Raw genomic sequence first — 27,259 nt, 5'->3', positions numbered from 1 at the left:
GATGCCGAGAGATTTCCAGGCTGTCAAGGATGCTGCTGCTGATGCATTTGTGAAATGGGCAAATGAAAAAATTGAGGAGCAGGATGAGGAGACAGACATGGAAGTGGAGGCTGCACTGCCACAGAAAACCAAATCATCGATACAGCTATTGAGGCGATCCACAGAAGATTTCTAACACATGGCACTCTTTATGCAGATTTGTCATTTCTGGATCCCAAAAACGTCCCCCTGATCCAAACCAGTGCTCTCCCTAAATCTGCGCTTGAAGACCTCAGCAAGTGCCTGGTTAAATCCGACAGCAGGGCAACAGTTGACAACCTGCAGTCGGAGCTGAAGAGCTTAGCAGGCCAGTTGACACGGCTGAAAGAATCCCCACTGGATGAATATGCGACCAGGACAGTGGAGGATGGGCCCGATGGAAAGCAAGAGGACATGGAAATCATCAATACAAGCTGTGCCTCCTGCAAAGAGTGCCCACTATGCTGCTATCAAAGTCTCCAGAGATGCAACGTGCTCACAGATGCACATCACCTGCTTGGACTTGCATACAAGTTCTTGCCGACACCATCCATAACCCAGGTGGCCTGCGGACGATCATTTTCAACACTTGGATGTGTAAACAGCAGCCTGAGGAGCAGCCTGTCTGCAGCACGTTGGAAGCCTTCACGTTGACGGCCACTGAAAAGGACGTCCTTGTGGCTTTGGACGCAGACACTGTGATTGACAGAGTTGCAGAAAAGAGTGAGCTACTGAGGAAACTGCTGTTACAGTAAGGCGAGATGAAATGCTCTGCTTACATTTTCTAGAAGATACTGTTACCAAACTTAAATCTATCATTTATCTCATTTATCATGTCTCATCTCTCTCTCTCTCTTAAAGGTTACCCCTCATTGAAGAGAAGGTGTTTGCTTTTAACTGGAGTGGAGTTCCAGGCATCCTTTGTAGTATTAGTGCGTTTACAATCTATGCAACTCTGCTTACATTTTCTAGAAGATACTGCTACCAATCTAAATCAATAATTGACCTCTCTCTCTCAGGATGCCATTGTTGTTGAGGTGTTCAGAGGGCCATGCAGCCTTTTCCACTAAATGGTAAATGGCTGCATTTATATAGCGCTTTTATCCAAATTTGTTCCTCACATTTGACCCATTCACTCACACATTCACACACCGATGGCAGAGCAGACCATGCAAGATGCCAACCTGCTCACCAGGAGCAATTAGGGGTTAAGTGTCTTGCTCAAGGACTCTGGATTACAATAAGTAAGTATACAATTAATGCCATCTCTAAAGATACCTGTACCTGAGTATGGAGATTGTCTAATCCACGGCCCCCTCTGATCGCCAGGAATTCAGCCAAGAGCGAGTGAGTACTGGTCCACTTGCACTGGTACACTTGACCATGGCACTTTGTAGTGGTTTGGGGGAATAGTACAGTAGGTACGCATATTTAAGGGGACTGCAAGGATGGAGTACTGGTGGGTGGTGTCCGACCAATTATGGTGGGCCGGTCTGGGCCAAAAATGCCAGGGCCGATTTTTGGTCCCAGTCCAGCCCTTCCACTCAATGGTTCTTTCCCACATTACATACTGTTTGATAACCTGGTCCAATTCACATTCCTCCATTCTGAAACCACTTCAATCACTATACAAACAAGCAATACAAATTATAGACAAGAAACCATTCAGGTACCATCACTGTCACATTCTAAAAAAATATAATCTACTCAGTTGGAAAAACCTGACTCTTTATCAAAACGTCGGTCTAGTTTTTAAAATAAAGTGTGGATTGGCTCCTCCTCCTTTGTCTGGTTTCATCAACCTCAAGTCTGCCTCAAGCAGGAACACTAGAGGTGCTGCAAGGGGGGACTGTACAATCCCTTTAAAAAAAAGTGTATTTGGCCAGGCCGTCTTTTCATACAGAGCATCCCACCAATGGAACTCAATTCCTCAAACAATTAGAGTGTCCACATCATATCACTCATTCAAGTGCAGGGTTAAGGAATGGCTCATTGAAAACCAGCATTGTCAACAATGAGGTGTGTGTGTGTGTGGATATGGTGTGTTTGTCTATGCCTTGGTCTTCTATGTCATGATGTGCTCTGTCCTTGTGTCCATGACTGTATTGTGCCCTGTATCCCTATCGTATGTTCTATGTGCTTTTGTTGTGTTTTTATTCTAATGTTATTTAGCTTGATTTTATTCTGTTTGTATTGCTAACCCTTTTTCACACAGGATTTTAGCCAGTACCTTCTGGCAGGGGGACTGCCAATGGAAATTAGCCTTTTGGCTAAATTTGGGTGCATTTACATTTGTAAAATGTTTTATTAATGTACACTGTCCCCCTTGATCAAATAAAGTAAACCTAACCTAGTGTCAGTTTATCCTCTAATAGTGTCAGATTGTTTTATGTCACAGAGTATAACATGTTATTGAGTGTCTTCCATGTGTAAGCACATATTATTGAGTGTCTTCCACGTGTAAACACATGTTATTGAGTGTCTTCCACATGTAAACACATGTTACTGAGTGTCTTCCACATGTAAACACATGTTATTGAGTGTCTTCCACATGTAAACACATGTTATTGAGTGTCTTCCACATGTAAACACAAGTTATTGAGTGTCTTCCGCATGTAAACACATGTTATTGAGTGTCTTCCACATGTAAACACAAGTTATTGAGTGTCTTCCACATGTAAACACATGTTATTGAGTGTCTTCCACATGTAAACACATGTTATTGAGTGTCTTCCACATGTAAACACATGTTATTGAGTGCATGTTTAGCCTGTGTGGAATTAATGCAGTGTGTAAAACCTGCTATATATTTACATTGCAAAGGAATTGGGGCAACAGTGGCTCAGGAGGTCGTCTGGTAATCTGTACAGGTGACATCATGGTAAATGTACAGGTGACATCATGGTAATCTGTACAGGTGACATCATGGTAAATGTACAGGTGACATCATGGTAAATGTACAGGTGACATCATGGTAAATGTACAGGTGAAATGGAAGCAGTCAGTTCAAAGAGGCAGTTGTTTGGGTGACTAGTCTTTGATTATTCTCTTAGCCTTGGCCCTGCAGCGCTTGTTATAAATGTCCTGGAGAGTGGGAAGCCCACCTCCAATTGTGCGTTCGGCTGAACGGGCCACTCTCTGTAGTCTGCTGCGGTCTTGTGCAGTGCTATTCCCAAACCAGGAGGTGATGTTACCAGTCAGGATGCTCTCTATTGTACATGAGTAGAAGTTCTTGATGATCTTCTGACTCACTTTGAACTTCCTTAGGCGCCTAAGGCGTTGCCGTGCCTTTTTCACTACACTGTCAATGTGTGTGGTCCATGTCAAGTCCTCGGATATGTGGACTCCGAGGTACTTAAAACAGTTTTGGACATTTACCGGGGCCAGTTTCTAATTGCGGCCTCCCGTAGGTGCTCTTTGAGAGCGGTTTTGAAGGAGGGTAGGGATTCACATTCTTTTACGGCTGTGGGTAGGGCGTTCCACGTTATTGCGGCATAATTTCTAAACGTGTTTAGTCCCTTGTTTGAGCCGAATCTGGGTTGGACATGATTTGTGGAGCTCCCTCTGGTGTTGTGGTCGTGGTATTCACTGACCTTTGGGAAGTATTTCGACACGTACATGGTTTTAGTCACAACCTCAGGGTCGTCTTGTCAACCTTCTCTCAGAGATCTCTTCTGAAAAATGTTCAAGACAAAACTGACCGACCACACCGCTGAACTAAAACGGAGCACATTTTGGAGCCTATTGGAGCTATTTTGAATATCAACAGTTGTATTATTAATTAACAAGAGTTGTATATTCCTCACCTTCATATAACCCGATGTTGTGACTAACCATAATTAACAATTCATGAATAATGCAGTTAATGTGCGTCCTTTCATCTTAGCCCCTGAAGCATAACGTGACTTCATCTGTGTGAAGAGTAAAACAAACACATTTAAGAATGTGTGGAAGATATAAGATACATCCTCAACATCATCCATCTATTATAATTATAGTGTTTACACTGCTTATTTCTATCTTACTATAATTGTATTGCCTATGTTTATGTCTTTCTACTATTACCCTGCCCATACCTGTACCCCCCCTCCCCCCATGCTGCTATGATGCCCGAATATCCCCAAGGGGATCAATAAAGGATTATCTTATCTTATCTCATAGCATCTTATCTTTCTCATATAATAATAATAACTTTATTTGTATAGCACCTTTCATGCAGGGGATTGCAGTTCAAAGTGCTTTACATCAGTAAGAAATAAGACATAAAATCAGTGTAAAACAAGCAGCAAGAGCAAAGCATAAAGTGGGATAAGATAATGCAGATATTAATCAAATCATATCAGAACCTCACGTAGGCTTCTTGAATTTCTGTAATCTCTTACAAAACATGATGAAGGTTATAGTATGGACCCAGCTGATAGTTGGGCGTAAAGACAAAAGTAAAAATAAGTAAAATAATAGCAAGGGTAAAATTAGCAGACATAAAAATCACAGTTTTTCACATTAGGATCCAACATTCCAACAGGCCACCTTGTTTATGGTTTGATTCAGTTTAATTAGAATAGAAAAGACATGAATGATGAAATAAGCACATAAAAATACATTTCAGGTAACTAACATTGCATACCTCTTGTTGTGGAATTAACACAGCATTATGCATACTTTTGACAATAAAAGTATGCATTGGTGGGTTAATTTCACTGGATGCATCAACAAGCCTTTCTAAGGGCGTTTTCACACCTGTAGTCCGTTTGCTTTGTTCCGATTCAGGGAGACAGGGACTATAATGATACAATGTTGCACTTGTCCCTTAGTTCGTTTGTGTTCACACGGCTGTGTTAACACTTTCTATGCCGGGAAACGTGTTTAGACGTCATTCCCGGCCATGCTCAAGTTGCCGGAGGACGCTTTACGTCGTCCTTATATCAATATTTCAAAAATCTGCGATCGGATTCATATGTCCCCTCCGCTGGCCTGAGATCCACCAGCAGGACCCACTGAGCTCTCTGGCGGTTCAGGAGCGCCATCTGGTGGCCGATCGGCGCAATCGCTTAACAGGATGTGCCATAGAGGTTGTGCTAGACGTCCGTAGTACTTCCGGGCACTCGCTATAGGTCCCGGGACTCTGGCTCGTCACGCTACACAGTGATCGATTGCCAATAACTCGATAAACAACATGATTTGGACGTATATACCATTATACAAGCTGGAGATGGACCGGGTAAATTTACATCCCATAATGATAAGATTTCTACTCTACGATGATCGCCCAACGGCGCGCGGAGACTGGGGTGAGTTTTAGAGTGTAACGTTACCGTTTTCGATACTAACTGCTATTATCAACATTTGACCCACATTAGATGATTGGTATAACGCTGCCCACGGAATTATAAACGCCCCCTAGCCCATCCGGTCAACATCAGATGACGTGTAGTAACTTCTAGAAGTACGTCTAGTTGGAATTTTTTATATCGCGCTGATTGCCATAAAACTGTATTGCATCATCAATATAATGCATTTGGGGGCTATAGATCACGTTCTGGAGAAAGCTGCAGAAAGAGATGAAAACATACTTATACATTAGACCATACTTTACTATGAATATGTGAATGAAAAAGTTTAACGTTGCTACACAATGAACAATACATATAGGACTTTGAATGGGCCCTAATAATGGCAATGTAGCAATAGAATTTAAAAAGTTATAGCCATGCAAAGAAGGGGTACTTCTCCATAGACAAATAGAGCCGGCAACCTATGGTATATCCTGAATTTAACCCAAGGCAACCAAAGTGTTAACAGCGGACCAAAACAAACGCACGCGCGAGCAAACTGTCACTCATTGGTCAGATTTTGGGGTGTGTGTCCCCCCCCCCCCCCCCCCCCTCCTAACCCTGAATCTCCGCGTTACATTGAAATCGGGTAGGAGAGAGCGGGGGGGGGGGGGGGTGAATGAATGTGGATGAGAGCCGTGATGTAAGTGGTTGCAGATACGGCTGTGGGGGTGCTGGAGACATGATCGAATAGACTTGTATGCGCCAGAATCTCCTGAACACGGCGCGAGCCATTCCTAATCGATCAGAACTAATTCGGCAGCGAAAAAGGCCGTTTTTAAGCAGAGCATTCCCCATGCACATGCGCAGATTGCCCACGGATTGTGATGCAACGCACACCCGCCCTGGACTGTTCCATCAGAGGGGGGAGCTTCGGTGGCCAGTGTCCTTTCAGCCGAACAGGATAATGAAACAATGATCCCACTAAATGACCAGACGTGTCTTATGGCGACATCTACAATGACCTCATTGAGTCTCCAGGTAGACTAATGTTTATATTTAAGTGCAGTGGTCTGTAGCCACTCACACTGGCCACCGAAGCTCCCCCCTCTGATGGAACAGTCCAGGGCGCGTGTGCGTTGTGTCATCATGCAGCGCGTATACAGTACGGCAAGTGAGTTGTGTCGGTTTGTTAAATCGATTGCATTCTCACAGCGTACGAGTCGCGTCGGGTTCGTTTGGAAGTGCGCCGAGACCACCCTCTCTAGGTGGTCTCGGCCCGCTTGTTTTGTTCCGCAACAGAATGTGATTGCTGTGTTCATATATGCCCAACTGAACCGAAATAGGGGGTAAACGCTCCAGGTTTCGGAACAACAGCTCCAAACGAGCTAGGTGTGAAAACGCCCTAAATGTAAACATTATCTGTGCACCTCCCCTTTTCTTCTCTCTCTCCCTCTGGTTCTCACTCTCCCTTTTCCCTCTCTCTCTTTCCTTCTCTCTCCCTTAATTATTGTAATTCTCCTTGTATACTATTGCTACTGTCATTTTGTATTTAATTTACTTGTACAGTATGCATGTACAGTACACATAACCTTGTTTTTTATTGCAGCCCCCCCCCCCCCTCCCATTCCCTCTAAAGGATATAGGTTTTTGGTCAGGCTGCTTTTGTATAATAATAATTTGTTCTTACTTCGTTGCCTGGGTAAATAAAGGTTACATTAAAAAAAAAGATTAAAAAAAAAAAATATATATATATATTTCCGATATTACATTTTAATGCCAATATGGGCCAATAATATCGGTAGGCCGAAGATATCGGACATCTCTAATTGGTATCAATTATATTTAAAAATAGATACGCTGGTCTCAGGCTCTACCATATCTTCATTAATTCTGCTGTGCCTCCATCAGAGTAAACACCTATCCCTGGATAGAGGGCCTGAGTGAACGTGGTGTGAACTGTATGGAGGAGGGTCATGGTGTCAGAGACACTGTAGAAGGACAGAGTACCTGCCTTGTGATCCAGGTACACTCCTATCCTGGAGGACCGAGGGCCTGAGACTGTAGTCTGAACTCTATTGTGAATGAACCTGTAGCCTCCTCCCCAGGAGCTGTAGCCCAAACCCCAGGACTTGTTATTGAGTCCAAAGCCTGACGCAGGAACATCATCTCTTCTCATGTCTCTGTAACAGACTGCTGTCCCAACACTGGAGCCGCTCCACTCTACTTCCCAGTAACAGCGTGCAGACTGACCCTCTCTGCACAACACCTGAGTATAGTTACAGTTAGTGAATCTCTCAGGATGGTCAGCGTAGCCCTGGTCCTCATCTGTACGAGTCACCTTCCTGTTCTCCTCCGACAGGGACAGGTACTTGTTCACTGTGTTTGGGTCCAGTGAGAGGGGACAGGCGTCTGGGAGAAAAAGACATGACATCAAATCAGAGCAAGTTAAACACACAAGCTCTACAGGGAGGTGCAGTCTGACGTCACTCTGGAGCGCCCGCGAGGTCCACCCGTACAGGGATCCATCATCACTGGGAAAATGGATCATGGGATAAAAGACTCTGTGCGGAGCTCCGTTGTTGGGTGCAGGTCCAGGCAAAGCAGCCTGGCAGACGGACAGCTTCTGTAGGATCCGTCTCTCTCGTATCTCCAACTGACCCATATTCAATTCAGATTCTTTAAAGGGGAACTATTTTACTATTTCTTTCACTATTTGGGCACTTTTACACAATTCCTGTGAGTCTATGGAACACCTCTGTAATATATATATTTTTTTTATTCATTGTTTTGTATTTCTAATCAAGTCCTCAAAAACAGCATTTTTCTACCTCAAGATTTCGAGCTGTTTTGAGCCTGGGCTGCAGGTGCCTCCTAAACCACTGTGGAGCGTCGTCATCTATCTCAACATTAACATGAGCCTGGGCTGCAGGTGCCTCCTAAACCACTGTGGAGCGTCGTCATCTATCTCAACATTAACATGAGTCTGGGCTGCAGGTGCCTCCTAAACCACTGTGGAGCGTCGTCATCTATCTCAACATTAACATGAGTCTGGGCTGCAGGTGCCTCCTAAACCACTGTGGAGCGTCGTCATCTATCTCAACATTAACATGAGTCTGGGCTGCAGGTGCCTCCTAAACCACTGTGGAGCGTCGTCTTCTATCTCAACATTAACATGAGCCTGGGCTGCAGGTGCCTCCTAAACCACTGTGGAGCGTCGTCTTCTATCTCAACATTAACATGAGCCTGGGCTGCAGGTGCCTCCTAAACCACTGTGGAGCGTCGTCTTCTATCTCAACATTAACATGAGTCTGGGCTGCAGGTGCCTCCTAAACCACTGTGGAGCGTCGTCTTCTATCTCAACATTAACATGAGTCTGGGCTGCAGGTGCCTCCTAAACCACTGTGGAGCGTCGTCTTCTATCTCAACATTAACATGAGCCTGGGCTGCAGGTGCCTCCTAAACCACTGTGGAGCGTCGTCATCTATCTCAACATTAACATGAGCCTGGGCTGCAGGTGCCTCCTAAACCACTGTGGAGCGTCGTCTTCTATCTCAACATTAACATGAGTCTGGGCTGCAGGTGCCTCCTAAACCACTGTGGAGCGTCGTCTTCTATCTCAACATTAACATGAGCCTGGGCTGCAGGTGCCTCCTAAACCACTGTGGAGCGTCGTCTTCTATCTCAACATTAACATGAGCCTGGGCTGCAGGTGCCTCCTAAACCACTGTGGAGCGTCGTCATCTATCTCAACATTAACATGAGTCTGGGCTGCAGGTGCCTCCTAAACCACTGTGGAGCGTCGTCATCTATCTCAACATTAACATGAGTCTGGGCTGCAGGTGCCTCCTAAACCACTGTGGAGCGTCTTCTATCTCAACATTAACATGAGCCTGGGCTGCAGGTGCCTCCTAAACCACTGTGGAGCGTCGTCTTCTATCTCAACATTAACATGAGTCTGGGCTGCAGGCGGCTCCTAAACCACTGTGGAGCGTCGTCATCTATCTCAACATTAACATGAGCCTGGGCTGCAGGTGCCTCCTAAACCACTGTGGAGCGTCGTCATCTATCTCAACATTAACATGAGCCTGGGCTGCAGGTGCCTCCTAAACCACTGTGGAGCGTCGTCTTCTATCTCAACATTAACATGAGTCTGGGCTGCAGGTGCCTCCTAAACCACTGTGGAGCGTCGTCATCTATCTCAACATTAACATGAGCCTGGGCTGCAGGTGCCTCCTAAACCACTGTGGAGCGTCGTCATCTATCTCAACATTAACATGAGTCTGGGCTGCAGGTGCCTCCTAAACCACTGTGGAGCGTCGTCTATCTCAACATTAACATGAGTCTGGGCTGCAGGTGCCTCCTAAACCACTGTGGAGCGTCGTCTTCTATCTCAACATTAACATGAGTCTGGGCTGCAGGTGCCTCCTAAACCACTGTGGAGCGTCGTCATCTATCTCAACATTAACATGAGTCTGGGCTGCAGGTGCCTCCTAAACCACTGTGGAGCGTCGTCATCTATCTCAACATTAACATGAGTCTGGGCTGCAGGTGCCTCCTAAACCACTGTGGAGCGTCGTCTTCTATCTCAACATTAACATGAGCCTGGGCTGCAGGTGCCTCCTAAACCACTGTGGAGCGTCGTCTATCTCAACATTAACATGAGCCTGGGCTGCAGGTGCCTCCTAAACCACTGTGGAGCGTCGTCTTCTATCTCAACATTAACATGAGCCTGGGCTGCAGGTGCCTCCTAAACCACTGTGGAGCGTCGTCTTCTATCTCAACATTAACATGAGTCTGGGCTGCAGGTGCCTCCTAAACCACTGTGGAGCGTCGTCATCTATCTCAACATTAACATGAGCCTGGGCTGCAGGTGCCTCCTAAACCACTGTGGAGCGTCGTCTTCTATCTCAACATTAACATGAGTCTGGGCTGCAGGTGCCTCCTAAACCACTGTGGAGCGTCGTCATCTATCTCAACATTAACATGAGTCTGGGCTGCAGGTGCCTCCTAAACCACTGTGGAGCGTCGTCTTCTATCTCAACATTAACATGAGTCTGGGCTGCAGGTGCCTCCTAAACCACTGTGGAGCGTCGTCTTCTATCTCAACATTAACATGAGTCTGGGCTGCAGGTGCCTCCTAAACCACTGTGGAGCGTCGTCATCTATCTCAACATTAACATGAGCCTGGGCTGCAGGTGCCTCCTAAACCACTGTGGAGCGTCGTCTTCTATCTCAACATTAACATGAGTCTGGGCTGCAGGTGCCTCCTAAACCACTGTGGAGCGTCGTCATCTATCTCAACATTAACATGAGCCTGGGCTGCAGGTGCCTCCTAAACCACTGTGGAGCGTCGTCTTCTATCTCAACATTAACATGAGTCTGGGCTGCAGGTGCCTCCTAAACCACTGTGGAGCGTCGTCATCTATCTCAACATTAACATGAGCCTGGGCTGCAGGTGCCTCCTAAACCACTGTGGAGCGTCGTCTTCTATCTCAACATTAACATGAGTCTGGGCTGCAGGTGCCTCCTAAACCACTGTGGAGCGTCGTCATCTATCTCAACATTAACATGAGCCTGGGCTGCAGGTGCCTCCTAAACCACTGTGGAGCGTCGTCATCTATCTCAACATTAACATGAGTCTGGGCTGCAGGTGCCTCCTAAACCACTGTGGAGCGTCGTCTTCTATCTCAACATTAACATGAGTCTGGGCTGCAGGTGCCTCCTAAACCACTGTGGAGCGTCGTCTTCTATCTCAACATTAACATGAGTCTGGGCTGCAGGTGCCTCCTAAACCACTGTGGAGCGTCGTCATCTATCTCAACATTAACATGAGCCTGGGCTGCAGGTGCCTCCTAAACCACTGTGGAGCGTCGTCATCTATCTCAACATTAACATGAGTCTGGGCTGCAGGTGCCTCCTAAACCACTGTGGAGCGTCGTCATCTATCTCAACATTAACATGAGCCTGGGCTGCAGGTGCCTCCTAAACCACTGTGGAGCGTCGTCATCTATCTCAACATTAACATGAGCCTGGGCTGCAGGTGCCTCCTAAACCACTGTGGAGCGTCGTCATCTATCTCAACATTAACATGAGCCTGGGCTGCAGGTGCCTCCTAAACCACTGTGGAGCGTCGTCATCTATCTCAACATTAACATGAGCCTGGGCTGCAGGTGCCTCCTAAACCACTGTGGAGTGTCGTCTTCTATCTCAACATTAACATGAGCCTGGGCTGCAGGTGCCTCCTAAACCACTGTGGAGCGTCGTCATCTATCTCAACATTAACATGCAGCAGTGACTATATGACATCACATATAGGCACATTTTCAAACGACTCAGTTCAGTGAGGGTGAATATTGTGAGAGGAGAATTGGAAGAATGCGCCAATATGAGAATTTTGAGACATAGATCATATTAATATAAGTTCACATAGCTAGGAAACAATGCTAAACACTCAAAAAGGCCATTTATAAGATAGTTCCCCTTTAACTGTAATTTTTTTTGCTGTTTTGCTTCATGTATTACATACCTTGTAATTTTATTTGGTTGTTTGTTTGATGTGTGTTTTAATGATTTCCCTTACCTCTGTGATGTATGTGTCATCTGTCTCTTTTCTATTTTATCCTCTCCTCTTGTCCTCTCGCCAGGCCGTCATTGTAAATAAGAATTAGTTCTTAACCCTTTCACTACCACGCTACATAAGGTTAACCTTTCACTACCACACAACAGACTGTTAACCGTAAAAAAATTATATAAATAAAAAAAGATCCCCGATATACTGTATGTAGTCTTTTACCGACAGGTCAACATCGATAACTGCCACATCACCCTCCAAGCAGTCATACGGTTTCATTTTTATTTTACAATGGTAATAAATTACGACATGACAAGTGCCAAAACAAACATGCTAACCTTTTTACTCCAAATTATGTAAGGGATAATGTATAGCTACGAGGTCATTGTCGCAAAATAATTGACCGACAGAGTTCTGGAACACCGAGGCGCAGCCGAGGTGTTATAAACACAGTGAAGGTCAATTATTTTGCGACAATGACCGAGTATAGCTATACATTATCCCGCTTATTACATGGCTAACTTACTAACAATATACCTAATCCATTTTACACCATCGACAAGACGAGGTAACAATTCTGCCGCATGAACATTGAAAAGCGTTCCATTCTTGCACAAGATGTGTTCCCTTCTATCACTAACATTATCGTTTAAGCATTTTTGCAGTAGGAGTTAAATCATTTTGTGTCCTGTACTGTTGTAATTGTGTAGGGACTGTCCTGCTCCACTAGGGGCAGGCTTTTCTCATTCACTAGGCTGGGCGCGCGATTTTGCGCGCCGCGTGGGAGCAAATTCGAGACACATATTCGGTTGCAAAAAGGTGTCCCACGGTCTCCTCTATGGCCGTGAATATTTTCACGCGGATCGGAATCACGGCGCGCCCGTGGGACACTTTACCGTTTTGGCGGGTTTATTCCACGCTTTCAACTTTCCTTTTCTAAGCGTTTTCGGGGCTACATGTGAATGGGTAAAAGTTGCGGGACGCCCAGATGTACCCACGGTAGAAAGCTCGCGTGGAGCCCATAATAGGCTCACTTAATACAGCGTTTTTAAAAGCACGCAACATTTTCAGGGTCGCGAGCCGACCTTTTCCCCTCGTTTTCGATGATGGAAGTGATTTAGGAAAAGCTTCGGCACGCCAAGAGGTACCCGTGGATTTAATCTCGCGAGGATCGGGGCAATATTCGGCCCGTGGGAGAGAGAGAGAGAGAGACAGAGAGAGACCTGTCCTGCTGCATCACTGATCCACTGTCCTGCTACATCACTGTGATCCACTGTCCTGCTACATCACTGTGATCCACTGTGATCCACTGTCCTGCTACATCACTGTGATCCACTGTGATCCACTGTCCTGCTACATCACTGTGATCCACTGTGATCCACTGTCCTGCTACATCACTGTGATCCACTGTGATCCACTGTCCTGCTGCATCACTGTGATCCACTGTCCTGCTACATCACTGTGATCCACTGTCCTGCTGCATCACTGTGATCCACTGTCCTGCTGCATCACTGTGATCCACTGTGATCCACTGTCCTGCTACATCACTGTGATCCACTGTCCTGCTACATCACTGTGATCCACTGTCCTGCTGCATCACTGTGATCCACTGTCCTGCTACATCACTGTGATCCACTGTCCTGCTACATCACTGTGATCCACTGTCCTGCTACATCACTGTGATCCACTGTCCTGCTACATCACTGTGATCCACTGTCCTGCTACATCACTGTGATCCACTTCACCTCCTTCTACCTCCACCTCCTACAGGACACAAAATGATTTAACTGCCTCTCCATTTTTATTTTTGGTTAAAATTTTATTCAACGATTTCTTTTTACCATTAATTGCGAATATCTGTCATGTATCAGTTGATTGATTGGTTAATTGAATCATTCATCCATTGATTGAGTGTGCTAGACGGGTTCCAAGGTGAGTAGGTAGTGAGAGTAGGTACTGAGTAGGTAGAGAGTAGGTACAGAGTAGGTAGAGAGTAGGTAGAGAGTAGGTACTGAGTAGGTAGAGAGTAGGTACTGAGTAGGTACTGAGTAGGTAGAGAGTAGGTACTGAGTAGGTACTGAGTAGGTACTGAGTAGGTAGAGAGTAGGTACTGAGTAGGTAGAGAGTAGGTAGAGAGTAGGTACTGAGTAGGTAGAGTAGGTAGAGAGTAGGTACTGAGTAGGTAGAGAGTAGGTAGAGAGTAGGTAGAGAGTAGGTAGAGAGTAGGTAGAGAGTAGGTACTGAGTAGGTACTGAGTAGGTACTGAGTAGGTACTGAGTAGGTAGAGAGTAGGTACTGAGTAGGTAGAGAGTAGGTAGAGAGTAGGTACTGAGTAGGTAGAGAGTAGGTACTGAGTAGGTACTGAGTAGGTAGAGAGTAGGTACAGAGTAGGTAGAGAGTATGTACTGAGTAGGTACTGAGTAGGTAGTGAGTAGGTAGCGAGTAGGTAGCGAGTAGGTACTGAGTAGGTACTGAGTAGGTAGAGAGTAGGTACTGAGTAGGTAGAGAGTAGGTACTGAGTAGGTACTGAGTAGGTACTGAGTAGGTAGAGAGTAGGTAGAGAGTAGGTAGTGAGTAGGTACTGAGTAGGTAGAAAGTAGGTACTGAGTAGGTAGAGAGTAGGTACTGAGTAGGTAGAGAGTAGGTACTGAGTAGGTACTGAGTAGAAACTGAGTAGGTAGAGAGTAGGTACTGAGTAGGTACTGAGTAGGTAGAAAGTAGGTACTGAGTAGGTACTGAGTAGGTAGAGAGTAGTTACTGAGTAGGTAGAGAGTAGGTACTGAGTAGGTACTGAGTAGGTAGAGAGTAGGTACTGAGTAGGTACTGAGTAGGTACTGAGTAGGTAGAGAGTAGGTACTGAGTAGGTACTGAGTAGGTAGTGAGTAGGTAGTGAGTAGGTACTGAGTAGGTAGAGAGTAGGTAGAGAGTAGGTAGAGAGTAGGTACTGAGTAGGTACTGAGTAGGTAGAGAGTAGGTACTGAGTAGGTACTGAGTAGGTACTGAGTAGGTAGAGAGTAGGTACTGAGTAGGTAGAGAGTAGGTACTGAGTAGGTACTGAGCAGTGTTGGGACTAACGCGTTACAGTAACAAAGTTACTTTTGGCGATAACTAGTACTCTAACGCATTACTTTTGAAATTCAGTAACGCTACTTACGTTACTGAATGGTTCGTCACTGCGTTATTTGCGTTATATACGGCGTAGATTGATAGCGAGCGGTAGTGATTATTATTATTATTATCCTCATATCCTGTCTGCCTGTCTGCGGGGAACGCTATGCTGGGGGCGTGTTTTGTTTACTATTCCTGAGATTCCTGACTGATAATGGCAGCGCCCAGGCAGCTACTGCGTATTTCTTTTGTCGAGCGAAAAGAAAATAACGTTTTAGTTATGTCATTTGTGTTTTGGCTCAAAGATACTGGAGTATAACGTTAACTACGAGGACTCATCCAAATCCACTCGCCACCCGCGTAGAATGATACGAGGCGACACACAGCAAATGGGACGGAAAACTTTTTCCAACTACTTGGAGAGAGAATATACAGTACAACATGGAAATGAAACAAAGAAAATGTTTAAGGGGCTGCTGGACTAACTTTACATCTCGACAGACACTGGTGAGTGCAGTGATGTGAATGTAAATGAATGGAAACTCAAGTTAATCAACGCATTTTGACTACAAATCTGCCAGGGAATCTCATCAATACTAATCAAACAATATAAATATAGTCCCTTTCATGCACAATTGATATCCTAACTATTCTAACGTTGCAATGCACGATCGATATCTTAAACAACGTTGCAAGACTGTTATAATGAAACGCTCCGGCGACAGATATCAATGCTGTTCCTCAAGCACTTATTTTCAACCTAGAACCTAAACGTGCAAGCGCTCAACCTAAACGTGCATGCGCTCAACCTAAACGTGCCTGCGCTCAACCTCCCCGAGCAATTAGGCACGGTGCATTTCTTATTACGTCGGGACATTTGTGTTTGTGTCAGATTTGTGTTTGTATATTCTAGACCACATTGCTTAGCAGAGTTCAGTGATGTGAATGGAAACTGTCAAGTTGATCAACCGATTTTGAGTATCTGTATCTGGCTGCATGGGAGCAATTGTTTTCTTCTTCAAGTAACTAAATAGTTACTTTTCACAGTAACGCATTACTTTTGGGTGTAAGTAACTAGTAAAGTAACTGAGTTACTATTTTTCAGTAACTAGCAACACACTGGTACGGAGTAGGTACTGAGTAGGTGCAGTTTTTATTTTTTTTTATTTCTTTATTACAAGAAAAAAAATTATTGAACATTTTCAGTTGTAGATATTGTACATTTTCCATATTTTTCTCTTTTTTTCCCTTTAATTTCCCCTTCCCCTCCGCGTGTTACTGTTCCGCAACTGTAAGTTACTTCCGGGGTAGGCCTGATTGGCCCCGACAGGCACGTGACGCGGCAAACTCAGGACGCGCAACGAGGCTGCTGAGAGCTGTCGCGCGGAAATAGGCTGTCTATTGCCATTCTCTAACACAAACTCTAACCTTAACCAGCTCCTTAACAGCGCCTAAAATTAACCGTTCTAACCTTAACCAACTCCGAAACAATGCCTAACCTTAACCTTAACCTTAACCATGCCTAACCTTAACCGGCGAAAGAATACACGTTAAAAAAAAAATCACGTTAAAAAAAAAAAAATTGATGGGATTCGAACTCGTCAACAACGGACCGCAGGATCGCAGGACCGCTGCTCTGCCAGGTGAGCAGAAGCGCCGAATGAAAATCATGGCGGATTAGGACGGTTACATAATTCCGCAAGCTCTGCCGCTCCGCGGAGCGTGCCGCGCGGCAGAGAAAGTTGCGTGTCACGTGCCTGTCGGGGCCAATCAGGCCTACCCCGGAAGTAACTTACAGTTGCGGAACAGTTATAGGCTTCCCCTCCCTCATTCCCACCCCATCCCCCCCACACCGAGGTTGTTGACAAACACATCTGCAAAACATACAAACACATAGCATAGATGTTGCTGGGAAAAAACCCTCTAAATTTTGGAGATTCAACTCCCACTTATTATCTGAACCTGAATTTAAGGATTTTATTCATACACAAATAAAAATCTTCTTTGAGATAAACGACACACCTGAAATTAGCAGTGACATACTCTGGGAGGCCTTTGTTCCCCCCCACGGGGTCGGTACCGACCCCTTTTGACATTATAATCATATAGGCATATTTTTATGAATGATGGAAATAATTTGTGATTTTAAAATCAACCGTTTTCAAGTATTAACATCACTACTATGTCACAAATGCATGTAGAATGTAAAACGTTAGGTTGGCAATAGTTTAGCAATAGGTTAAAAGTGTTCTTATATCGTTTTAAGTTTTCGATATGCAATCTGACCCGGAACCGGAAATGGAAATGTTGAACCATGGGAATTGTAGTCTTTTTGCTGCCATTTCGTAGAGGAGATTCATAGCTATCGACCAGCGTTGACATTTCTCCGATCTACACTTCCTGTCACATACTATGGTGGTTCAAAGTTCAGCGTTCTGAATGAATCATATCAATAATTGTTATGATTCGCGATAATAAGCTACAAAAGGTAACGTTTTTGACAAATATTGAAACGCAGTCAGTTTCTCCTCACTATTGTTACCATGTAGGAAGAATTAGATCTGAAATTAGTTTCAAAATGGTTACACTGTGGGGGAAATAAAAAAGTACAGTCGATTACAGTAAATATCAGTATCTGTTATTATGCACGCCTGGTGATACTATATCCAAATTGAACTCAGCCATTTGAAAGATACTATATGTATATATATATAAATGTGCGAATTGGCTATAATAAGGTAATGTATAAGCATATATTCTATATTCTATAATAATATTTCAACTTGCATTGGTCCGGATGGGAGAATTCAGTACTGTATATACAGAACCTTCAGTTTTATCATCTTCCCTTTATTAATTTCCTTAGATCTTTTGTACACATGATCTCAAGAGGGTACTGAATGAGCTCAGTGGCAGTTTTTTAAGTCTGGTCATTATTATCATGGTTTTATTCACTGTCAAAGATGAAAAGAAAAATCATAATTCATATTTTCCTTTGTTTCATCACAATTTAAGCAAGCCTAGTAATAGACAATATTTCTGACACTGAGAATACATTCATTGAGGTCCATAGATGTTCCTAGATACCAAGAATATGCAAATAGCCCTTGTAGAAGTGGAGCAATATTCCATTTACCTAGGTATACATTTTATGCAGATTTTCACCTGGGGTGGAACAGGTTAAGGCATATCTCCGCGGACAGGCTATCTCCTTTGCCTCTCATTTTGGGAAGCAGGAACAATCCAAATTAACGGGTATATCAGATGAAGATGAGATTAAACTATTAGACATCCAGTACTCGTCTAAACCCACCCCTGCTCTATATAAAAAACGACTCCAGCTTCAATCACAATATGATTTGCTTTCAACTAGTAAGATCGAGAGACTACTCCTGCACACCAAGCAACGTTTTTTCGAGAAGGGGGACAAGGCAGGAAAATTACTTGCATACCAAGCACGAGTGGCGAGTGCCTCTAGACTGATTCCCAAGATAAAATCCCAAGTAGGTGTCACTATAACAGACCCTACGGAAATTTCTGAAATTTTCTCTGACTATTATTCCAAACTTTACACGTCGGAGTCTTCCCAGCAGGACTGGGATCGCCCAAACCCCCTCAAGTCTCTCAAGTACCCTCAAGCGAATAACGCGGAAGCTGAAGAGTTAGGCACGCCTATAACCATCTCTGAAGTGACTGAGGCAATCAAATCTTTACAAAGTGGTAAATCACCCGGGCCAGATGGCTATACTACAGAATTTTATAAAACTTACTCCGTGTTGGTTGCCCCTTTCCTACTGAGAGTATATAACGACTCCCTTCTAAAGGGCCAAATGCCACCCACGCTATCAGAGGCGTCATTGTCCCTGCTGCTCAAAAAAGGGAGGTGCAGTCTGACGTCACTCTGGACACTCTGGACCGCCCGCGAGGTCCACCCGTATAGGGATTCATCATTGGGAAAATGGATCATCGGCTATTGTAACAATTCTGCCGCATGAACATTTAAAAGCTTTCCATTCTTGCACAAGATGTGTTCCCTTCTATCACTAACATTATCGTTTAAGCATTTTTGGTTAAAATTTTATTCGACGATTTCTTTTTACCATTAATTGCGAATATCTTCATGTAGAGCTATAGATTGTGGATGAATACGCACAGAAAGGTACACCATGCAAATGTTCATGCTTTACTTGGTTTAAACGAGACAATTTAGAAATGGGCAAATACATTGTGTTTTCAAGATGGTGGACCGGCCGGAAACAGCAATGACGTAACCACTACACCTCCCTATTATGTCAGAGTCTGTCCGTCAGCCGACACACGACAACACAAGTGATAGAAAGATGTCATTGTTGAACTCACATTGGACAAAGTACTCTCTCGTCCCGGGCTTTGGTTGAAGTAGAACAGCCACTGGAGAAACTAGAGACACAAAATATCAGCCAGAGCATGTTATTATCAACATGGATGAAACAATAGAACTCATCACTTATTTCTGATTTGCTCCTTGAGCTGTTCCAGAGGTCCTGACGAGTGGGTTCACAGGGAGGCTCATTCTGGGTTTCTATTGTGATGTCACTTATCTTTATTTATTTGTCTTTGTATGCATCTATCTCTCACTCTTTTGGTCTGTTATCTGTTGCTATTTGATTGGATTGAGTGATCGATGTACAATCGATTACAATTTCTATTGATTAAAAATGAAAATAAATTCCATTTCACTGCTTCACTGCTTTCCTAAAACATACTTTCATGATCATCTAAAGTAAACAAAGGAAATTAGAAGAAATAGATACCATCTTACTGAAATATTGTTTATATATATATATATATATGTTATCATAGAACCTGCTGGAGTGTAGCCAGCATTGAGTCATGTTTTACAAGTCTATACAGGTGCAGCTCAATAAATTAGAATATCGTGGAAAAGTCCATTTATTTCGCCGCATTGATGCAGTAATATGTGCAAAAGGAGCCCCAACTAAGTACTAGTAGAGTGAACATACTTTTCAGTAGGCTGACATTTCTATATTAAATATATATATTTTTTGATTGGTCTTATGTAATATAAACATTTGAGATACTGAATTTGGGGTTTTCATGAGCTGTAAGCCATTACTAACTTTTACTTAGGCCTTTAAATCCCTGGCTTGTGCCCTCCGCTCCAGATGTTGCCAGGACAGCCCTTCTTTCTTCATCTCCTGTTCTGTGGTTCTTCTCCAGGTGGCTTTCGGTCTGCCTCTCTTCCTCCTGCGCTGTGGGTTCCATGTCAGCGCCCGCTTTGTGATTGTAAGCCATACTCATCAAAATTAAAACAAATAAAGGCTTGAAATAATATTTCACTTTGTATGTAATGAATCTATAAGAGTTTTTCTTTTTTAATTTAATCACTGAAAAGAATGAACGTTTCCACAATATTCTAATTTATTGAGCTGCACCTGTATATTCATCTCACCTTCTCCTGATATCTTCATGTTCAACAGTGTATATTAGGCTTGGGCGGTATGACGGTATTACGGTATACCAGGGTATTTCGAGATCCCGCCGGTATGATTCTCAATACCATGACGTCACAGACAGCTATTACACTGACACTGAGTTGATTGTAGTGCACTGCACAGCACGCGCCAGCAGAGGGTTACGTGGCTACCGTTCTGGGACTGGGAGCTAACGTTAGTAGTACCTGGATGGTGCGGGCTAACTAGCTACCGTTCTGGGACTGGGAGCTAACGTTATAGTAGTACCTGGATGGTGCGGGCTAACTAGCTACCGTTCTGGGACTGGGAGCTAACGTTAGTAGTACCTGGATGGTGCGGGCTAACTAGCTACCGTTCTGGGACTGGGAGCTAACGTTATAGTAGTACCTGGATGGTGCGGGCTAACTAGCTACCGTTCTGGGACTGGGAGCTAACGTTATAGTAGTACCTGGATGGTGCGGGCTAACTAGCTACCGTTCTGGGACTGGGAGCTAACGTTAGTAGTACCTGGATGGTGCGGGCTAACTAGCTACCGTTCTGGGACTGGGAGCTAACGTTATAGTAGTACCTGGATGGTGCGGGCTAACTAGCTACCGTTCTGGGACTGGGAGCTAACGTTATAGTAGTACCTGGATGGTGCGGGCTAACTAGCTACCGTTCTGGGACTGGGAGCTAACGTTAGTAGTACCTGGATGGTGCGGGCTAACTAGCTACCGTTCTGGGACTGGGAGCTAATGTTATAGTAGTACCTGGATGGTGCGGGCTAACTAGCTACCGTTCTGGGACTGGGAGCTAACGTTAGTAGTACCTGGATGGTGCGGGCTAACTAGCTACCATTCTGGGACTGGGAGCTAACGTTAGTAGTACCTGGATGGTGCGGGCTAACTAGCTACCGTTCTGGGACTGGGAGCTAACGTTATAGTAGTACCTGGATGGTGCGGGCTAACTAGCTACCGTTCTGGGAGCTAATGTTATAGTAGTACCTGGATGGTGCGGGCTAACTAGCTAACTAACGTGGCTAATGTTCTGAGAGCTAACGTCGGGACCTGGCTGATGCTGGCTAACTAACGTGGCTAACGTTCTGAGAGCTAACAGGACCTGGCTGATGTTGGCTAACTAACGTGGCTAACGTTCTGAGAGCAAACGTCGGGACCTGGCTGATGCTGGCTAACTAACGTGGCTAACGTTCTGAGAGCTAACAGGACCTGGCTGATGCTGGCTAACTAACGTGGCTAACGTTCTGAGAGCTAACGGGACCTGGCTGATGCTGGCTAACTAACGTGGCTAACGTTCTGAGAGCTAACAGGACCTGGCTGATGCTGGCTAACTAACGTGGCTAACGTTCTGAGAGCTAACGGGACCTGGCTGATGCTGGCTAACTAACGTGGCTAACGTTCTGAGAGCTAACAGGACCTGGCTGATGCTGGCTAACTAACGTGGCTAACGTTCCATGATTTGTTTACTTAGTAACAACTGATATCTTCATGTTTTACAACAGTCTATATATATATTCATCTCACCTTCTCCTGATATCTTCGGCCACGTATCCTTCAGGATGTCCGTCAGTTCGTCTCTCAGCTCAGAAACAGCATCACTCACATTCCTGAAGTCACGTAGAGGATGGACAGCGATACTGGGTAAGTCTGGAGATACGCTGGGACTGGAGAAGGACTGGAAACCCTGGATAGAGAGAAATTATATTAAACAAAGAGTCAGAATCATACGAAAATCACCTACAGTAAAACTAGTATTTCTTTTTTTCTCCCAGATGTACAAATGGCTGTAGAAATACTATAGTGAATCACTATAGAAATAACTATATACATAGTATTTCTTTGGTAAAACCACAGGGATACTAGTGATTCACCGTACATTTCTATTGACTTTACTACTGCAAATAGTACATGGGCAGAAACAGACATTTTAAAGTAGATCTATATGGTTTAAATATAAAAGGAATAGAATATATTAACATCTAGTGAACCTGAATGAAATGGATGTGGTCGTCAGTGTGCTCCAGCTGCTCCAGCTCCACCCCTCTCCTCCTCAGCTCCTCTAGCTCCTGTTCCAGTTGCTTCAGGAGCCCTTCAGCCTGACTGACTGCAGTCTTCTCCTGGGCTCCGATCAGGGCCTTCACCTCCTTGCGCCTCGTCTGTATGGAGCGGATCATCTCAGAGAAGATCTTATCACTGGCCTTCACTGCTGTCTGGGCAGAACTCTGTTAAGACACAAAGACATGAATGGACTGCACTTTTATAGCACGTTCTTCTAAAGAGCTTTACAACTTCACATTCAAAGAGATTTGCACTACAATTCATACCTCATTGCACCTTACCCTAAGTTTTGTACATCATTCCATTTCTGCATTGTACCTCACTGTTACTCATTTTACTCTGTATTGTATATACGGTATGTATATTGACTGAACACTACTTTATTCTACATACTTTTTACTTATTTAAAATTTTTTATCTATTACTGTATGAAGCACACTCTCAGGGGCTCATACAGAAAAAAGCATTTAATTTAAAGCATTCTGTATTTTACTATGACAAATAATAAACAAATTTGAACTTGAACATTCACTCACATACACACACACACTTTATCCTCAAGAGCATTATTGAGGATAAAGAGGAGGTCACCTATCTGGGCTTTATTTTAAACCAGGGGTCTCAAACTCGCGGCCCGCGGGCCAATTGCGGCCCGCTGGATGATATTTTGCGGCCCCCCAGATGATAAATAATAAAAATCCTTTTTTTTTTTTTTTTTCAGTCATGTCATCAGAAAGGGTACAAATAAAACAATTCCTGCACCAGAATGCAGGAAATTAAGTCTTTGTAACACAAAATCTCCTGGTGGGGGACCCCCCGCTTAAAAAGTGGCCTGACTGGGGCTATATTTCGCACTATATTTCCTGGCCTGAATGATTTCCCCAGTCTGGCCCTGGTTAAAAGCCTCCAATGCTTATTAGTGTGTGTGCGTTTGAACGTTTTCATGTTTCAACCATACATTTCCATAAAAATAAAAAAAAATACTTGAAACCCTTTTTGTGTGGAATATTTGATGCGGCCCAGCCTCACCCAGACTCTACCTCCAGCGGCCCCCAGGTAAATTGAGTTTGAGACCCCTGTTTTAAACAAACTTTCTAATGATAAAATGGCACAAAAAAGGATTACTAAGGTTAATAAAAAAAACATTTTTATTTAGAATTTCCTCTTTTATAAATAGGAACGCTCTGAGGACCCTAGCTGGAGCCTCATTCAGTGTCACTTTGACTACGCTTGCACTTTTTTTTTTTTTTAATCTCTTATCACAATTTGGTTTTTATCTCTTTATCATGAGTTGCTTTTAAGTGTTTGCGGTTTTTTACATTTCTTTTAACATTAGATTACTGTATGAGTTTTCAGGTTAGGTGTTTTTGTACTTACTTTTAGGGTGTCCTGTCTGTGTACATGTCCATTCGTGTTTTTGTGCCTTTTTATGTTCCATGTAAATGGACCACAATGGAAACAAGCCATGGCTTTATTGTGTTTTATCCATTTGACCAGCGTTATGACACTGTTATTCTTCAAATGTTGTCCTACTGTTGTGTCACTCATAGACATTGGATTACGGGAAACTTACCAACTGGATTGCTCTCTGGATCAGCTCTCCGAACAACAACAATGGCCTGCTGAGATCTTGAGAACATCAGGACCAGACCTCGGCTCACGGAACAACAAAGGAACCAGGCGACGAGGAAGGAGAGCTGGTGTCCGAAACAGACTGCGAGCCAGGCGGCACAGAACGCCACTGCCCAGCATATTGCTAGCCAATGTACAATCAATAGACAATAAACTGGACGACATCAGAGCAAGGATTCAATTCCAAAGAGACGTTAGAGACTGTAATGTTCTCTGCTTCATCGAGATGTGGTTGACGCCGGACGTCCCAGACCACGCTAATCAACCGGCCGATCACTTCTTCATCCACCGCAAGGATCGGACAGCAGAATCCGGAAAACAGCGGGGTGGTGGAATAGCCTTCATGTTGAACAACAATTGGAGCGATCCAAGCAACGTGAAGGAGCTTTCGAACCACTGCTCCCCCAACCTGGAGTATATATCCATCAAGTGCCGGCCTTTCTTTCTCCCGAGAGTTAACGTCGATCGTCTTGATCAGAGTGTATATTCCACCACAAGCAAACACAGGCGACGCGCTCTCCAAACTCCATGACGAGGTAAATAGAATCCAAGCAGCGAATGTTGACGCCGCTATTGTGGTTGTGGGTGATTTCAATAGCGCCAATCTGAGAAGAGTATTGCCAGACTTCTACCAGCATGTGACTTGTAACACCAGAGGCGGTAATATTTTAGACCATTGTTACTCGCAATTTAAGTGTGGTTACAAATCTCATTCTGCCAGTGGTTTCGGCAAATCTGATCATAACGCTATCTTCCTCTTCCCAAAATATAAACAAAGTCTTAAACGCGCGCCGGTAGTCTCGCGAGAGGTGCAGAAATGGACTGGGATCAGAGGAAACGCTACAGGCTGCACTGGAATGTACAGACTGGGGTGTGTTCCGAGATAACACCGATAACATTAATGACTACACGGAGACAGTGCTGGACTTTGTTTGTACTTTGGTGGAAGAAACAATCCCCACTACCACAATGAGAGTTTACCCAAACCAAAAGCCCTGGGTAGACAAATCCGTCCGTGAGGCTCTGAAAGCGCGCACCTCATCCTACAACGCCGGGCTTGTGGCAGGCAACATGAATGACCACAAGGTGGCGACATGCAACGTGAGAAGGGCAGTGAAAGAAGCAAAGAGGCGCTACAGGGATAAAATTGAACTCCAATATGAACAGGCTGACTCTAGAGCTATGTGGCAGGGCCTCAGAACGATGACAGATTACAAAGGCACCTCCCTCAAGCTGAACAGTGACATCTCCCTAGCAAATGATCTCAATACCTTCGATGCGAGGTTTGAGGCTGGGAATAACAGCACCAGCCTACAATCCACTGCAATGGAGGGGGGGACACTGCAGTGTTCAGATTAACAGAACATGAGGTGAGGAGGACCTTCAAGAAAGTGAATATCAGGAAGGCAGCAGGACCGGACGGTATCCCCGGCCGCGTCCTAAAAGTCTGTGCCGACCAACTGGCCCCGGTATTCACTGACATATTTAACCTGTCATTGGAACAGGCTGTCATCCCCACCTGTCTGAAAAAGTCCACTATTATCCCTGTACCGAAAAAATCCAAGCCTGCTTGCCTCAACGACTACCGCCCTGTAGCTCTCACCTCCATAGCCATGAAGTGCTTTGAGAAGCTAGTGAAGGGCTACATCTGCTCCTCCCTCCCAATCAACCTGGACCACCTGCAATTTGCATACCGCCCCAACAGGTCCACGGAGGACGCCATAGCCAATGTGCTGCACACAGCAGCATCACACCTGGACAAGAGGCAGGGGAACTATGTGAGAATGCTGTTCATCGACTACAGCTCAGCATTCAATACCATAGTCCCCTCCGAATTAATAGCCAAGCTCAGGGACCTGGGCTTGAACTATGACCTCTGCCAGTGAGTCTTGGACTTCCTGACGGGCAGACCCCAGGTGGTGAGAGCAGGCAACTGCACCTCCTCATCCATCACTCTCAACATAGGGGCCCCCCAGGGCTGTGTTCTGAGTCCCCTCCTCTACTCCCTGTACACACATGACTGTGTGGCACAGCGGAACAACAACACAATCATCAAATTTGCTGACGACACAGTAGTGGTGGGCCTGATCTCTGCAAACGACGAGAGGGCCTACCTGGAAGAGGTCAAGGTCCTGGCGGGATGGTGCCAGGAAAACAGCCTCTCCCTGAACGTCAGCAAAACAAAGGATGATTGTGGACTTTAGGAGATCGGGGTCAGGGAATATAGCCCCCTCAGCATCGACGGGGCACCGGTTGAGAGAGTGAACAGTTTTAAGTACCTCGGAGTCCACATATCCGAGGACTTGACATAGGGCTGGGCGATATGACCAAAAACGTTATCGAGATAAAATTATAAAATTATTTTCATATAATTCGATATCGATAATTATCATCGATATAATGTCCGTCAAGTTTAATTAACTTCTTATGCAGCTGCGAATGTCTCAAGTCGAGTTGATGTCGTCATCAGTCCGCGCACGTTAGTAGTTAGCCGACAAGCGGAGTATCTCATGATAATAAATATGACACTAAAATACTCTCTTCCGCCACAATATATTGAAACGAACTGTATACCCCACACTACTATAAACGTGGCCTCAGAATTCAAAACACACACATACTCGGCACGTAAATATATAAAACATCGCCGTGCAAGCTAATTAGCCTAGCAAGCCTGTAGTATCTAAGCGGTGTATTCCATGACAATGTGCTAAATATTACACTAAAATACTCTCTTCCGCCACAATATATTGAAACGACGTCCACTGTATACCCCCACTACTATAAACGTGGCCTCAGAATTCACGTCACACACATACTCGGCACGTAAATATATAAAACATCACCGTGCAAGCTAATTAGCCTAGCAAGCCTTGTTGTTGAGTGAGTGAGTCCTACCTCCTTCCGGGTATACTTCGCTCTCGGCCATCTCCTTCACTGATTGGTCGTTAGCTGTTGTGCGTAAACACGTCATCACGTAATGTTGGTTGTTGTTAGTGAGTGTGCTGAGCCGAGGCTGAAGGGAGCCAAGCTTGGAAAATCGATATATCGAAACTTTGCAACCACGTTTCATGTTTATTTCGAGGAAATAATTTATCGCGATAGTTATCGTTATCGTTTTATCGC

General features: G+C 44.5%; 1 protein-coding gene across 8 annotated transcripts in view; it reads right to left on the bottom strand.

The window, feature by feature from the left end:
* Positions 1-4,242: 4,242 nt before the first annotated feature.
* The window catches only part of LOC311234894 (E3 ubiquitin/ISG15 ligase TRIM25-like), a 51,947-nt gene continuing 28,930 nt past the window's right edge, over positions 4,243-27,259 (bottom strand). For 6 of the 8 annotated variants that reach the window (XM_084322161.1, XM_084322160.1, XM_084322165.1 and 3 more), the window contains 5 exons: positions 22,432-22,665; positions 21,968-22,127; positions 20,094-20,249; positions 19,333-19,392; positions 4,243-7,703 (listed from right to left, as the gene is read on the bottom strand). In XM_084322161.1, coding sequence (XP_084178287.1) covers positions 7,165-7,703; positions 19,333-19,392; positions 20,094-20,249; positions 21,968-22,127; positions 22,432-22,665 — 1,149 coding nt within the window. In that variant the 3' untranslated portion in view covers positions 4,243-7,164. The remainder of the gene's footprint in view (positions 7,704-19,332; positions 19,393-20,093; positions 20,250-21,967; positions 22,128-22,431; positions 22,666-27,259) is intronic. The other 2 variants (XM_084322166.1, XM_084322167.1) reach the window with 2 other exon arrangements.

The sequence above is a fragment of the Notolepis coatsorum genome (assembly GCF_963971535.1).
Source record: "Notolepis coatsorum genome assembly, chromosome: 9".
Classification (NCBI taxonomy): Eukaryota; Metazoa; Chordata; class Actinopteri; order Aulopiformes; family Paralepididae; genus Notolepis; species Notolepis coatsorum.
Note: the sequence above shows the minus strand (reverse complement) of the source record. Positions and strands in the feature narration are given on the sequence as shown.